Source organism: Pygocentrus nattereri, chromosome 4 (assembly GCF_015220715.1).
Source record: "Pygocentrus nattereri isolate fPygNat1 chromosome 4, fPygNat1.pri, whole genome shotgun sequence".
In the NCBI taxonomy this organism is placed as follows: Eukaryota; Metazoa; Chordata; class Actinopteri; order Characiformes; family Serrasalmidae; genus Pygocentrus; species Pygocentrus nattereri.
In genome coordinates, this window is record NC_051214.1 from 32,044,314 (window position 1) to 32,060,861 (window position 16,548).

At 38.7% G+C, this 16,548-nt stretch overlaps 1 protein-coding gene across 1 annotated transcript in view; it reads right to left on the minus strand.

Moving 5' to 3' along the window:
* Window positions 1-16,548, minus strand: part of kcnh5a (potassium voltage-gated channel, subfamily H (eag-related), member 5a) — a 152,195-nt gene that overhangs the window by 132,943 nt on the left and 2,704 nt on the right. Inside the window, exon 2 of the mRNA XM_017710492.2 lies at window positions 787-910. Coding sequence (XP_017565981.1) covers window positions 787-910 — 124 coding nt within the window. The remainder of the gene's footprint in view (window positions 1-786; window positions 911-16,548) is intronic.

A 16,548-nucleotide genomic window follows, 5' to 3' on the forward strand; every position in this document is an offset into this window, starting at 1 on the left:
GTTACCAGATTCTCAATGTCATTCTGGCTTTCATTGTGTGCTCCAGCACACTGCTGGTCCCATAATCAAACACTTCACCATATCTCAATAACAGTAAAGTGGGTAGTTTTGTTATTTTCAGTTCATGACATATATAACTTGCCATGAGATGCATCCACATGCCCAGTACAATACTGATGCTAAGCTTACTAATTAATGTGTCCACTACTGTTTAGTTTCCCCATCCCGCAAAGGAGTTTAGTAACACTGACATAAATAACTGGCTCCACGCATTGATTTATCAGTCTACTCAGGCCGTAGTCGGAAAAGAAATGCTTGAAAAGAAATACTTTTTGAGTTCTTCTTTAGAATATCATGCTTCACATGCTGTGCTACTTTTAAAATAAATAAGTGCTGGTGATGTTTCTTTTAAGAATGGTATATATTAAGGTAAGCTTAGTATAAATCTTCTTTCTCCATCAGTTTCGTAATAGCATGATTAGATGATTAGACAGATTTGTTCGTCATGTTTACAGTAAAGTTTTTTCTACATGCTCTCACTGTATTGATCATATTTAGAATTGAAGTCATGCAGTCAGTTGTCACAGGTAGCAAACATGCACAAATTACATGCAAGGACCGGAATGCATAAATGCATCACATGTTTGCTAACATGGGAAACGGTAAGAAAAGTGAAATCTTACAAGACTTCTGTACAAGATTAAATATGCCTGAGATTTTTCTTAATACAAAAATATCAACTAGCTCTGATGTCAGATAATGAATGGCCAACAAGAATCCACTCACCTGCACGTGCTGCTCTTCTGCATGACCTCAGCCCTGTGGTAGCCAGACAGCTTGCAGAATCCGTCATTACTGTACACTATAGGCCATTCCACAATCTGGGCATTACCCAAAAGGAAACTGGTCTCTGCAAATGAAAAAAGGAAAGAAAAGCACTTAATATAGAGTAGAGATCCACAGGAGATCCACTGGAGCAGATTAATGATGCACACAGTAACAAAGGTGAGTAATTTTCCACTTTCACAAAGCTTGCAGCACATTGAGAACCTGCCGTATGAATAGGGTTACTACATTTGAATAAAAGAAATAATCACAAAACCTACTGAAAAGGAAATTATCTAAAAAAAAAAATCAAGCTGTGGCCTGCTCTGAATTGTTCACTTTTATTTCTTTAGTTCTAAAACTTTTGTTCTTAAACTACCACCACCTACAACACCTACCACCCACAGCTATATGATTCATATGTCACAGAGGAAAGGTAAACAGTACATACATACCACTGCACATAACAGCCTCTACCAACAATCCCCCAAACCATCATAAAGCCAAGAAGTAATGTAATGATTTTTCGTATTTAGAACGGCTCGTTAAAAAGGAAAAAATCAAGCCTTATCGTTGTTTCACATCTAAAAAATCTGATTCTGTCCATCCTTCCACTGTGAAGAGAAAAGTCAAAGCTATGGGTCTGAAAGGATCTGTAGGTGTGTGTGTTAAGTAGCTGTTGGAAAAAGAAACAGACAAATTAAATAAAGAATTTAAAGAGAAATTAAAGAACCTGCTGGTATTCTCAGAACAATTAAATTACCACCCCAGAGTCCATCTCTCAACATCATTGAATGTGTTTGGGATTTTTTGGATCATGAGAAACTTGTGAAATCATGAGAAAGACTGAATTGGAGTTTCTGAAAAAAATATCCCTGGAGATTTCTCTGAAAAACGGAAAAAAGGAATTCTTCTGAGAAGAATTAAAGCTGTTTTAAAGGCAAAGATCAGATACACTAAATACTAAAAACTTGACATTATATCTATTTGTTGAGGTTTCTGTGTCATTTTCTGTTAAGCTTTTCTTCTTTTTCCCCTGAACCTGAAAAATGTCTAGCTTGCACGATGCCATTTTTACTAAATAAAGACTGGTATTTGACTTTTGAATGGGTAAATCCAACTCTTCCAAGAATAACTTCCAAAGATGCTGATTAATTAATTTACTAATTAATTAGCCACTTTAATTTCTTAACTGCAGCTTTGGCATTATAACACACAAAGCTTTAGATTGGCAGAAGTAAGCCGTATCAGGCTGATAAATTGCTGTACAGACACCTTCGCTGGAGGTTTTAGAAGTGGTACCAGGAAAGCTGAGCTCAGCCCAAAAACTGCAGCCTCCTCAAACAGGTATAAAAATAGACAAACAAAGAGGACATTACGGCAGAGGAGACGAATCAGGGCACAATTTGTAACAGAAATGTCTTTAGAGGGACATAAATATCCCAAATGCACCCCATCCACAGGCCCTGTACGTAGTCCTGCAGTCACAAGGAAAGGGAAAAGGCATAAGAGAGCGACCGGGATAGCGTGAGAGATAGAGAAAACAAGAGAGAGAAAGAAAGACTGGCATTTGAAGCAGAAAGGTGGCTGCTTCTCTCCTCGCTTGAATAAACTGTATTCCATCGTCCTCCTCCCTCTTGTCTGCAGGACTGGCAGAGAGGACGACAGGGATAGAGGGCTAAAATGAAGTGATGGACCCCGGAGGGATGCATGCAGAGGACCTCATTACAGGGGCCTCCACTTGCTGGCCCCCTGTGTCAGGGGCCAGTAGTAAGGGAGCAATCCCTGAGGGGCCAACCGACCCAGATCCAGTCCAACAGATCCCTTCCTCACCAAGAGATAACTGTGTTACTTTCTGTCACTGGTGATATACTCCCCTCTCCAAAAAGACAGCCCATTCTCGCTAATGAAGCCACAGCAAAGCGGCCAGGCGGAAGGAGCGAATGCTGCATAGGCCAGGGTAGCAGAGCAAGCATGAATATATCAGCTTCTAAAGCAAAGGGACACTGATGAGGGTCAAGTACGTGAATAGAGTGCACTTATTTACTTATATTCTTAGTTTAATCCAAAGGGCAATCAACTTATTTTCTTAACCAGAAATAGGCTGATCAGCTAGCCAACCGGCTATATTACAGGCCATTGTATGATTCAAAGTAAAACTGCAATATAAAAACTTGAATGTCACTTGAATGAATGCCTTAGTTTTCCATGTTTCAGTCAGAGCTGCCTTATATAGCATCAAACCCAGGGTGAATCTCAAATGGCTCCTTTAATTCTATTTATAAGTGCTAAGTAAGTTATGAAATTCATGTTTCTGCACCCAAAAAAAAGTGCACTATTTGCCCAAAAGGGAGTTGTGCACATATGGCTGAATCCCACATGGCTATGTGATAGACATATCATGCACTGTTTGGGAGCAGCAGCTGGTGTTTTAACAGAGTGAGTAGGTGAGTTTAGGAAAAGAGATGCAAGACAGTGTTAGCTTGGTGCTAGTATGAGACTGCAAATTGCAAAAAGGCACTAATGAAAATTCACATTGTGACTCCAGTGGTAATTTGATAAGCAAAATTGCCCTATAAAGTGAAGATTTCTGCATTGAACACTGCAAAATTACTACAATCTAATAATAATTTCTGCTTTGCCCGTGACAAAACCACTGTAATGCACGGCCTCTTGTTTCTTCAATGAAAATTTAGAAGCACATAAAGGAGTACATTTGAAACATGTCATTCAAACATAAACTGGCTGTACAAGATGATCACAAATGTCAGCAGTGTAAATCAAAAGTTATCTGTCCAATCTATCAAGCTGTCAGCAGCTAAATTAAGCTAACTGGTAAATTAGGTAGTCTTTTTTGCACAGCAATATTTTCTATTAGGCATCATATTAAAATATTTTTCAACAAATATAGTAACCTAGAAAAAGTTACGCTCACCTTAGAGCCACCATAATTCTTTTTTTTTTTGACTCAAATTTTTATTTTCGTTATATATGAGAAAACAAAAACAATAACAGAACATAACAGTGTCAGTGGGATACACAATCTTAAAAATAATATTCACATATCGTCTTTTTCAAAGATTCTTGTGGTGTCTCTGTTGTGTGACTTCCATTCGTCCCATTTCTTACATTTCCTGTTGAATTTTGTTTGTTGGAGTCTCAATCTGTGTGTAAGACGTTCCATTCCGTGGATCTCCTCGACTGTGTCCAACCAGTTCCTCCGAGTGGGAGGATCCTCTTTATGCCACTTCCTAGTAATAGCCTTCTTGGCTGCAGCCAACAGAATTTTTACTAAATATGTGTCCTCGTGCTGTATGATGTCCTTTGTCAGGTTACATAGGTATAGTATCTTACATGTCTTTGGTATCTCATACCCCAAAATAGTTCTAATGCCCACCCACACATTCCAATAGTTAGCTATTTTATTACATTCCCAAAATATATGACTGTGACCTGCATTCTGCTCTCCACACCCTCTCCAGCATGTTTGTTGTGTACTTGAAAATTTGCTTTTTGATTTAGGAGTATAAAGAATCTGATAATGTTTTTCCAACAAAATTCCTTCCACATCCTGGAGTTGGTGGTGGTTTGCTGAATTTCACAAATATTGAACCAGTCCTCCTCAGATATCTGTATTTTGCTTTCTTTTACCCATCTGTCTCTTATATACAGTGTGGAGGTTTTTCTGTTTTTCTGCAGTCCCTGGTATAATGATGATACAACTTTCCCCGCAATGTTCCTATATGCATTACATATTAGTACTGTAATTTGGTTTATCTCATGGGGAAGATCTGGCTTTATATTCTTCTCAAAGAAATCTCTAACTTGGTAGTATCTGAACTGGTCACAATCTTCCAATCCAAATTCCCTCTTCAGTTTTTGAAAGCTTTTCATTTTGCCCTGTTCCATTATTGTGCATATTGCTGTAATCCCCTTGTTCATCCATTGTTTGTAATTTCTATCCATTTCCCCTGGTTTAAATTTAGAATCACACGTCAGCCATTTCAGAATTTTTATTTCCCTCTCCAAATCGTATTTCCGAACTACCATATACCAGATTTCTAAAGTGAATATAGTAACTGAATCGAGCATGGTCTTATATTTTCTAAACATGTCCCTGTTAGCAATTACACTTTGAATATGGTAACCCTCTCCTGTCAATTCAATATCTATCCACCTTGCTGTGTATTCAGGATCACACCAATACACCAAGGGTCGAATCTGTGCCGCATAATAATATTCTAAGAGGTTCGGTAAAGCTAATCCTCCTCTGTCTTTGGGAATCTGAAGAGTTGTAAGTTTTATCCTTGGCCTCCCCCCTCCCCAAATAAAACGTGAGATTTTTTTATTCCATTCTTTGAATTGTGATGCAGGGATGTCTATTGGTAATGATTGGAATAAATATAGGATTCTTGGTAAAATGTTCATCTTTATGATTTCTATTCTGGAACTAAAATCCAATGTTAATATTGACCATCTATCCATATCTTTTTGGATTTCTTGATTTAGAGTCCCAAAATTAATTTTGTACAATTGTGTTAAGTCACTACTAATATTTACACCTAGATATTTTATCGTTTTTGCTTTCCATTTGAACTTATATGCTTGTTGAATGGCTTGGGGTGGGGTATAGTTTATGGGTAGCACCTGTGTTTTGGTCACATTGAGTTTATAACCTGACAAGTAGTGAAATGAGTCCAGTCTTTCCATAAGTCTTGGAAGACAGACATCCGGTTGTTTTAGACTAATCATAACATCATCTGCGAATAATCCAATTTTATGTTCTGTACCCTTTACTTCTATCCCTGCTATACCTTCATCTTCTCTTATTGCTTGGGCCAAAGGCTCTATGAATATTGCAAAGAGAGTTGGTGATAAGCAACAGCCCTGTCTAGTAGATCTTTCCAGTTTAAACCAGTCCGTGAGACTGCCATTTATTTTAATTCTCGCTATCGGGTCTTGATAAAGTGTTCTAATTATGTTTACTGAATCTATATTGAAACCGAATCTTTCTAAACTAAGATATAAAAATTTCCAACTGATGCTATCGAAAGCTTTTTCTGCATCTAAGCTGAGCAGCAGTGCACTTTCTCCCCTTTTCGTTACTTCCTCAATTATATGTAAAGTCCTCCTTATATTAACTTGTGTTTGACGCCTCTTAATAAAGCCACATTGGTCTTCATTAATTAATTCTGTCATAAATTTTCCAAGTCTCTTAGCCAGGATGGTCGTATATATCTTATAATCACAATTTAATATTGATATTGGTCTATAATTTTGGCAGAATTCTTTATCCTTCCCCTCCTTGGGAAGAACTGTGATTATTGCTTCCCTCCAAGAGGGAGGAATCTTGCCTTTTTTTAAGGTTTCATTGAATGCTGCTAATAACATTGGTTCTAATTCCTTTTTAAACATTTTATACCATTCGGCTGGGAATCCATCACTTCCTGGGGCTTTATTTGATTTTAACTTTTTAATGGCTTCTTCCAGTTCCTTTGCTGTGATATATGAATTTATATATTCGTTCTGTTTCTCTCCTATTGTTGGTAGATCTAACGAGAGCCACCATAATTCTGACTGAGCTCTGAGTATGATCATCCACATAGCTTAATCAAAAATGTTTTCAGCTTCAGGAACAAAATAAAAACAACACCATCCTCCAGATGATTAGGACAGCACTATACATTCTTCAGCAACACCTTTCCACCTTCTCAGTCTAATAACTCTGATTAATTTGCTGCCACCATCATTATCACTGCAGATTTTTTATTAGAGGATTAGACATTTTTTTCTTGGCTTGATGATAGCAGGAACATTTAGAGACAACTGTCTTTGGCTGAGAGGCACATAAATATATATATATATATATATATATATATATATATATATACATGCATATAGCTCTGAAATGAACAGCAAATGGTCTGAGATCACAGAGAGCCATGTCCCCAATCATCACCTAGCACTGGTAAAACAAAAGCCAATCTGATGCAGCGAGCAGAACTGCTGAACATTACAGATCAATTTTATGACCACCACAGATAAACACAGTCAGCACAGTGTTGTCCAGGGCCTACATATCATATTCAGGTGGACAGTCTTCACTGATTCATAACCGACTGACCTTTTCTCATACAGCTAAAATGCTTAGAATGCTGTAGCTCACTAAACACAAGCTAATCCAAATTCTCACTTGTGTCTTTAACGAATTACCCTGATCTCCCTTTAATTCTCAAAGATGTGAGTGTCTTCTCCTGCCAGATGATGTGGACTTAAACAAGCAAGTTCTCTTTAACATACACATTGACTGCAGGCCCAGTTCCATGTGAAGCCCAAGGTGCTCACTCAGCACGTCCAGGCGTAGCTTTGTGCTTTCTGATGGAAAGCTGGTGAAAGCTTATCATGCTAATTGTGAATAGGAGGCATATTGAGAGAGATGAAAGACAGAGCGCCACACACACCAGTTCCACGTGGGAGGCCAACAGGCAGCTGCCAGGCCACTCTCCAGCGATTCCACTGCAGACTGTTTACCACTAAATTCGTATGTTTCACATGCACGCTCTTTCACCCACACATTTACGCATAGACGGGCAGGCAACAGTCAATCACAGAGACCAACACAGAAATACAGAACCAATGGCTGAGGGCCAGAGTGGGACTCGTTTTCAGACCGAGAGTTACACGATGCAGACCAGCCCATCCCAAACTGTAGCTTTTCTCTGCTACACATATTCACCCACATCAAAAAAGTGGAAAAAGTGTAATTCAATTACTTACTATATTCTGAAAATTGTCAGTACTCACTAGCTAGCTAACCTAGCTATTAGTAACGTTAACCATTGTGTTCAAATCTGGTAAGCTAACCTTATTAGGTAAGCATTTTTTTCTAAAATCTGGAACCAGATTTTTTCCCAAATAATGGGTCATTTTTGGTCCATTTATCATTAAATTTACATAACAACAGGCATTTTCAGATCATGTCAAAAACTGAAAAACATGATCTGAAATGGAGATATGAGGTTTTCTTCCGACAGCAGCAATGTATATATTATAATTATTAATAACTATTATATTATAGACTTTGTCAAACTTTGCACTGTAACTGAAAGCAATGGTTGGGTTACTCTCTGCTCCTTTCTTCTCTAAAGCTTAATCACCACCTCCAGTCAAATAAACATGAAAATAACTGCATTCATTTTTATTACTACTGAGACCAACTTACCGAGATGAATACAAGACCAAGACCGTGAGTTTATGGTCTTGAGAACAGTTTTGAGACTGGGACTGGACTCAAGTACTAAAACACTAGAGCGTACCCTTATTTGTTGCAGATTTCACCACAATCCAGCATCAAAAACTTTATATGTTGTCCCCAGGCATGTATTCTCATTAGGACATCAAATCATGCCCTGCAAGACTAGTGCTTTGGCAAGCATTGCCTCATTAATACACCATATTACATGAATTTTGATTCAGAACTGCAACATGAACATTGTAAAGCTGTCAGGTTTATGACCCTGATTATGGTTTTACCATTCATAAAACATTTATGCACCATTCTGGAACTTAACTCCAGACCTGCAGAGCACAGACTGTTATGTCAAAGAGCACCATTTACAAATTAGGCTGCTCTCTACCTGTTCTGTGAGAGTTATTAAGCTGACCAATTAGAACTGGCAAACTGGGGCTGCACCACTTAAGGCTCATTTAAGCCCCCACAATTACTACAAATAGAAATTATTGATGAAAGCATCATGCGACTATATTTGTGGGTTTGCACATATCCACAGTAATCAAGACAAAATGATATTGGGCCACTGGGAATTCTCACGACCCTTCTGATTACTCACTCAGGCATGGAACGTAAAAGCAGACTGAGCACATATTTGAGCAAATGTGCCATCAAGAATGAAAAAAAAAATCTACCCTCAATTGTAGAAGTCATATAATTAGATTTACTTATTCTAAGTCCAATGTGAACATTCACACACGTGAGCTGCTCTAATCAAGGTGGGAAAAGAAATAAAAACTCATCTGCCAAACATGCATTCCTCATTTCTCCCACTCGCCATCTCCAGTTTCACAGTTTGGGGGGAAGTGAGGTCTGTAAGCATGTGCATTAGGAAATAGCCAATGCCAATCTTCTTCTTTAAGACTTCAGCAGACAGTAGCAGAGAGGGTTGATGAATTAGTTGTACTTTAGTCTCAAGAGATTTTTCAGTCCTGGCCTGCAATGACAATGTCTCCACTGTCATAGTAATGATCACTCTCATAAAAGTTGGAAAATATTCATAGAGAAATCCCAAATTCAGCACCCCCATTGATTTTCTTTGCTAAAATAAGTTGAAATATGAAATGTGCTGGTACTTCACTCGAACAAATGTTATGAGCACACTGACCAAACATTTGCCAGACATTTAGCTTGTATTCTCAACTGCAAAGGCAGCCACTACAAATGCCACATTATATATTTAATCTTGTACCAGATTCCTTCAGCACAGTGCACTGTGGAACAGTTAATTCAACAGTCATACTAAACAATGAAGAGGTTTACAAAACAGCAGAAGATGAGATGGATATGATCAAGCGTTTCTCATGTGACTCGGTCATTACATAACAACACACGGCAGGCTCTCTTAAAGAACAGACTCAAACCAGCCACAGTGCAGCTCTCTTATTCCCAGTGGGAAAGCATGCCTACCAGGGGAGCAGAGGGAAAGACCACATTAAACAAATTAAACCTTTAATTATAGAAAACACTGCAGTTTACCGTGGGTGCTTTGTTAAGACATGGCTTTGTTTGCTTTCTGATACCGATAATGGAAGTTTGAAGTGTATGAGCAGAGTGGGTGGTGAGAAGGTCCATTTATATTGTTTCTGTGGTTTTATGTGCCAAAATCTCTCCAACCTCTCTTTATCCCCAGAATTAAGCAGATTGATATTGGCCATTTTTCACACCTGAAAATCCGGACAAATATCCGAACCCAGGTTTATGTTTTTGTTACATTTAGGGCTGGGCGATAAGATGATAATAATAATTATCGCGATATACCTTTCCTTGATATAAATGTTCACTTCTGCGTGCATCTTCTACTGCAAGGAAAACGACACTACACTGCTGTCACAACAAGAGGGTACACTTCCGAGTTTCGTGACATGATTAGAGAGGGAGGGGGCAAGTTCTCTGAATATACTTTGACAATGTTTAAAATGTGGGATAGACATTCCCTGTATGAGTGGAGCACTCAGCAATCTGTTCTTCTGTAACCAAGTATGGGTGATTAGATAAGTGGCGTAGCTATACTGGCCAGCAAACTAACTTCTGTCATTACATCCTAACAAGCTCTAGCAGTGTTCAATCACATCTGCTCCTCACAACTACAGTGCTGTTTGTTACAGCACTCAGGAACATTTTAGTATTAGTGCATTCCCAAGCAACAAAAGTGAAACAAAGAAGTGGGTTCATGCAAGTTACAGCCCTGATTTAAATGAATGAAAACACAGTATGTATGGCATTGAAGAGTGGGAGAATGCTAGCTGTTTTTAGCAGCTGGCTAACTTTAAGCAGCATGGTGAATTGATGTTACTGTAGATCAGACAAGACAAAAAAGCACCGATTTCAGTTTAAACATACCTAAAAGGAAGAGGTTGTTCGTCTAGTGCGAGAAAATCACACTGCAGTTAAAGCTTTTACACTGCAAGCGTCAGATATACAGTTCTTTCACCCCTCACCACAGCTTATTTTTGCTTCTCTTATGGTTCTTTTTCTTGTTCTATTGTTTCATGGGTGACAATAATAATCAAATAATTGATCTGAAAGTCCAAACCATCTAAAAATGTGTTTTCACACTACAAATGAATCGAACCATGGCTCAGTTTGATCCAGACCAAGACAATATCTTTTATTTGGACCAAATTTTGGACCCTGAACCATGGTTCTGAAAAGTCCGAACAAGGTAGGTGTGAAAGCTCTCTATGTTACTCTTCCTTTAAGACTAATACAGGGAAAGTATCTCTGCTCTGATTGGCTGTGCTGCATTCTGCTTTGCACAAAGAGCAAACTGGCCTGAAATGTACAGAACAAGCTGTTAAGTTTGGACTGAAGTCCTCAGGGATGTTGGTAAAAATAAACTTCAGCCACACTCATCTTTTGCAATGTGGCAATGATTAATTTGCTGCTTGGCAGCCAGGAACAGTACAACACAGCAACAACACTCCTCATCACTTCAACATGAATGAGTGGTTAAATTGCTCTAAGCTTGCACGTGAGTTCAGGTCTGTGACGTCACAACAACAACCGCAGCTTAGTTTATGTGTATATATGGACTTGACGTTTGGAGTTTGGCATAGTTTGAAACTTTTACAATGTTTACTTAAGTACCTTTCAGTACCTTTAAGTACCTTTCAGTACATAAAGCCAGAAAAATCTGATTGTAGATATCTAATACTGCTCTTAAACGTGTAAGATATAAGAGATCCCGCTGGTTTATGCAGGCTTCTGTAAACAACCTGAATCAGAGAACCAGAAACAGAGCTCTCCACAAGCAGGGACTAACAAGAGACGGCAGCTTCTTCTTAAAGATTTCCACTTCCAGCTCAATCCCTGCCATCCTCTGCCATTGTTTTTCTTCATTCTTTTCTGTCTTCTCTTCAGTAGCTGGCATTTCTTTTTGCTTAATCAATAATCTGTCTGGCTTACTCTAAGACTCTTTCACTCTTTCTGATGGACACATTAGCTTTATTAAGTCCATCTCTTCCTTCTCTGTTTGCTCCTTTACAGCAGTGCCTTCTAAACAGGCAGATTTTTCTCACACTCTCTTACGGCATCTTTTGTTTTTCCTTTTATCTTCTCCCTGCATTTTCTAGCCATTTACTTATTTGTCTCTTTTCACCCATCCTTCCCTTCTCTCTCTTGCCATTCGCCTGTGTGCCGTGCACTGTGACAAGGCTTACAAAAGAGCATGCTGAAGATGGCCAGGGGCAGCCATGCTAAAGCTCAGTGCCTTCCATTGCATAAGCCCCACACAACTGAGCCATTTTCAGGGGAGGGAGGCAGGGAGAGATGGAGGGAGAAAGAAACAGGAGGGGAAACAAGAGAAAAACAGACAAAGAGAGGGAGACAGAAGAAAAACAGAAGAACAGAAAAGGGGGGAAATGAGAGAGAATAGAAAAAAGAGAAGAGAAGGAAAAGAAGGACAGAGAAAAAATAGGAAAATGAGAGAGAGAGAGAGAGAGAGAGAGAGAGAGAGAGAGAGAGAGAGAGAGAGAGAGAAGAGAACATGAGAAGAGAAAGAAAATTACACAGAGAGATAAGGAAAGAGAGAGAAAGAGAGATATAAGAGTGAGAGAGTGAGAGAGAGAATGAAAGATAGAGACAGGAGAGAAAGACAGACAGAGAAAAAACAATAGAGATAAGAGAAAAAAGAAGAACAGAGAGAAAAGACTAAAATGAGAGAGTGTGAGAGGGGAGAGGAATCAAGAAAGGCATACTGAGAAGAGAAGAGAAGAGAAGAGAAGAGAAGAGAAGAGAAGAGAAGAGAAGAGAAGAGAAGAGAAGAGAGAGCGAGTGAGATAAAGAAAGGAAGAACGGAAGAGAGAGCAACAGGGAGGAATGAAAAAAAACAGAAGAGCACAGAAAGAAAGGGAGGGCGGGAGGGAGAGAGAGAGAGAGAAGAGACAGGAGAAAGAGAGAGAGTAAAAAGACAAAGAAAAAAGAAACAGAACAGTCAGAAGTTTGTGAAATTACAGCTTCTAAACTTCTAATTCAATCATGTCTCAGCAGTTTCTCACATATAATACATTTCCAAACCTGCAGTGCATTGTGGGTATTGTTAACTCCACATCGTGGTCGGACAGCTGTTCCCACATCAAAAAAACTGAAGCCCTAAAGCCCTCATTACTCCATCTTGGGGGCTATTTCAATTTTTCAGGTGAACGAGAACCCCCTGGTGTCTCCCATCAGTCAAAACCCGACCTGCTCTTTCCTGCCAGCTTCTGTCTGCAAGAGCAACTACAGTCATTACTCTCCTTACATAAGCAAAAAGGCTCTGAAATGAGCCCTCTCTGAGAAAAAGATAAAAGTAAAAAAATAACACCTAATCTAGTTGACTTTTGTTTCCTTACAGCTGTGTACCCCCTTTTCTCTCAGAATGGGCAAAACATACGTCCCTTTGCAGCCCATACAAAGAAATAATGGAGGCTTGCTCCCAGAAAAGGCTAAATGAGGGGACGTGCAAACAAAGCTTTAATAACACCTCCATCAGGGGGCAACCGCTACGCTGCAGGATTTCAAACTTAACAAGAGGAAATATGCAATATTCAAGGCTGTGAGGTGAGAACAGCGCAGCACTACAATGCTAAAATCCAATAAAGTACTTAATGAATTCAATCTTCAAAAACACTGAAATTCTGAAGGCTGTGAATGGCCTATAATCCATCATACAAAGCCATGCCTCAAGTGAAGGTTAACTAATCATATTCAGGAGTGTTTATCAGAGACATCATCTAAGAAAGTGAGCTTAAGCTGCTAAAAAGCTGTTTATGTAATGGGAGCTTTTTAAGGGCCAATAAAAACAAGTCATAGCACGGAATGAACTCCTCTTGGGTTTAATTCCGTACAAAGCAAACAGCTTCTCAAATTACTCCCACATATTCCTATAACCACTAATTAGTTATTTACAATACCACATCAAACTGGTCACAATAGGGAAGCAGCAGTTAGTGGAACTTTATAGTGACTAAATTAATGGTTTAATTTTATAACTGAACTGTTACAGTGTCAACATCCATATGTAGAAAATTAGACACAATCAATTATATTTCCCAGACATTTAATCAACACAGTTTTGTACCGCACTGATCTCCACTGTCTGCACTCCAGTGAAGAGCCTATTAAAGGAATGTTTTGATGAATATCTTAATGTTATATAAATTATGTATGGTTGTGTGGTTCCTGATAATGTGTGATATAAAGGTGATATGATACCACTTTTTCTTTTCCAATAAGATATCAATATTGAAACCTTCAGTAAAGGTTAATTACCATTAAAAAAATCCTTAAACAGTAAATGTCAAATGTGGGCCCACACTCCTCATTCCACAAGAGCTTGCAGACTTAGTATATTACAAAAAGTGAGGTATTTAATTGAAGTTCTTCACATAAGACCAGCATCTATAGGCTATCATGCTCAAAGTACTTAAACACTATATACGCAGCCAACATTGTACATTGTGAGTGTGCCATTTTAGGGTAGATCTGGGTCAAATACATTCTTTTGTCCCTCAGATTTCCCATCCAGCACTTACTGTTGAAATTAGCCTGACACTGATACATATCAATAGCAATATGCCATCACTAAAATTCACAAAAGTACAGACAAAAATTCAGGCTTTTAACAATTTTGTGCAAAAGTTTAAACCACCTTAATTCTTTTAACATCCAGTCAAAACAAGTGGGATTATCCGCTTGCATAAGGAAAGAGAAAGACAAAGGAAAATAAGTGAAAAAACAGGAGTTTCCAAAAATGAAGTTCATAAACATATTAAAAAATACAAAGAAAATGAGACCCCTAATGCCAAGACCTAGAAGACCAACAACATTGTCGTCACCAGACAAACAGTATTTAAGTTGTCAGCTTTTGGAGAAAATCAAGCCCCTCTCCTGTTATGATCTAAAATAAAATCCACCACCTTTCCACTATGAGAAATCAATTGAAAGGATGTGTAGCTCTTAAGAAACTGTTACTCAGAAACATAAATAAACAAAAAAAATGCAATTTAGACAAAGATGCTGCTGAAGTTCTTAGAACACTGAACCGACCACCTAGACCTCAACATGACTGAATGTGTTTGGGATCACTTGGATTGTGAAAAGCAGAAAATGCAACCAACTTCTAAGACTGAACTTTGGACATTTGGAAAAAAGTGCAGATAGGCCCCTGACAGTACTGTAATTGCTACTGCTTTTAGCTATGTGGCTTATTTTTATAGATTACAGAACATCAGAACAATGCCAGAGCCCACATAAGCAAGTCTATTTGAGATTACTCAACAACTTGACATGTTTGGAGGAAAGTGTTTGATGATTTAGACATTCAGTTTGCATGTAATAAATGGTTGGTAACAAGTTTCCACTGCTTGTTACAGTGTGAAACGAAAGCAGCAAACTGTTCATCACCAAATGTCTTGGCTGATTCTGTATGTTTGACTGCTTATTTCATTATGTTTCTGTCTGTCCATGTTTAACCAGACCAGGTTTACATAGACTGAGAGATTATACTATACGGCAAACTTCACTAGTATAAGACGTTTCCCATGGCTGGTAAATTAATCCATAAGGCCACAGTGACAGAAGAAAAGGAGTGTTGGCATAGACTGTAACTTCCCTTCCCCCACGCAACCCATCATGACAGAGGGAGCAGCCGAGGGCAAATGACATGGCACAGTGTGTATTCACCATGTGAAGGTAGAAACTGTGTAGGGGGTCAGGAGCCATGGGTCAGAGACCACCTGCTATGCAGGAAATGTCATTTCCACAATGTTTCATGTTCTCAGGTCTCTTTGTGGAAACAACTGGGAGGCAGAGCAGCAGATTGGAGCGAAAACAGAGCCGATCCAAACACATACAACTCAACACGATCAGAAAATGAGTCTATTTTAAGCTCTGCGTCAAAACAACCAGTTAATAAATACTTGCTGTATTGAGAACAGTTAAATATGCGGAGTCATTACATAAAACAGAATAAAGACGCCAATGAGCAGAGTGTTAATCTAGACTGCACTGATCCCAGCTTTCAGAGTCATGCCAAGTAAAGAGAAAAAAAATATATCATTTACCAATCAAACAAAAAAGCCGCTAGTGTTCTCAGACCAACGTACTGACCACCCATGAGTCCAAACCTTAACATTACTCAACTGGTTTGAGATTACTTGTATCCTGCACACCAAAGAAAGATGGCTGTTCAAGGGTTCTTTAATAAAAGCAATGGGTCTTTATAGCACCATATAGAATCTCTACCAATCTGAAGAACCATTTCATCATGCAAAGAACCATTTAAGCATGAAATGGCTCCACAGAAAAAAAATATTTCTAAGAACTTAACTTAGAAAAGCACATCTTACAAATATCTTTGAAAAACTGAAAGTCAGCCTCTGATAAGAATAAAAGCTGTAATAAGGTCTAAGAGAGGATACAGTTAATGCAGAAAAAAAGTGTGATATTATATTTAGTCACTGAGGATGTTACGTTATTTACTTTAAAATAAATGTTTCCTTTTTTCCCCTGATGCTGAAGAATGAATAACTTGTACTCAATTGTCATTTTGACTGGAAATTAAATAAATGTTCTCTTTGCGCAAAAAAAATTAAGAAATATAAAAGGGCAGCACTTTTGTTCATGTAACCATGCATGACCTCTGCTGGTGAGCGACTCTAAGTGAGCACAACCCCACACGCTCGGGCGCTAGCAAAACTACAGTAAGTATGTGGCAACACAGTCAAAACCACTGAACCACACTACTGCACCACTTTCCTTACTTCAATAGACGGAGATCACTTTTTAATAAAGAGTGGGAGAGAGAGATAGAGAGAGACAGAGAGAGAGACAGAGGGAGACAGAGAGAGACAGAGGGAGAGAGGGAGCGAGAGGGAGACAGAGAGAGAGGGAGTGAGAGGAAGAGAGGAAGAGAGAGAGAGAGGGACAGAGAGAGAGAGAGAGAGAGAGAG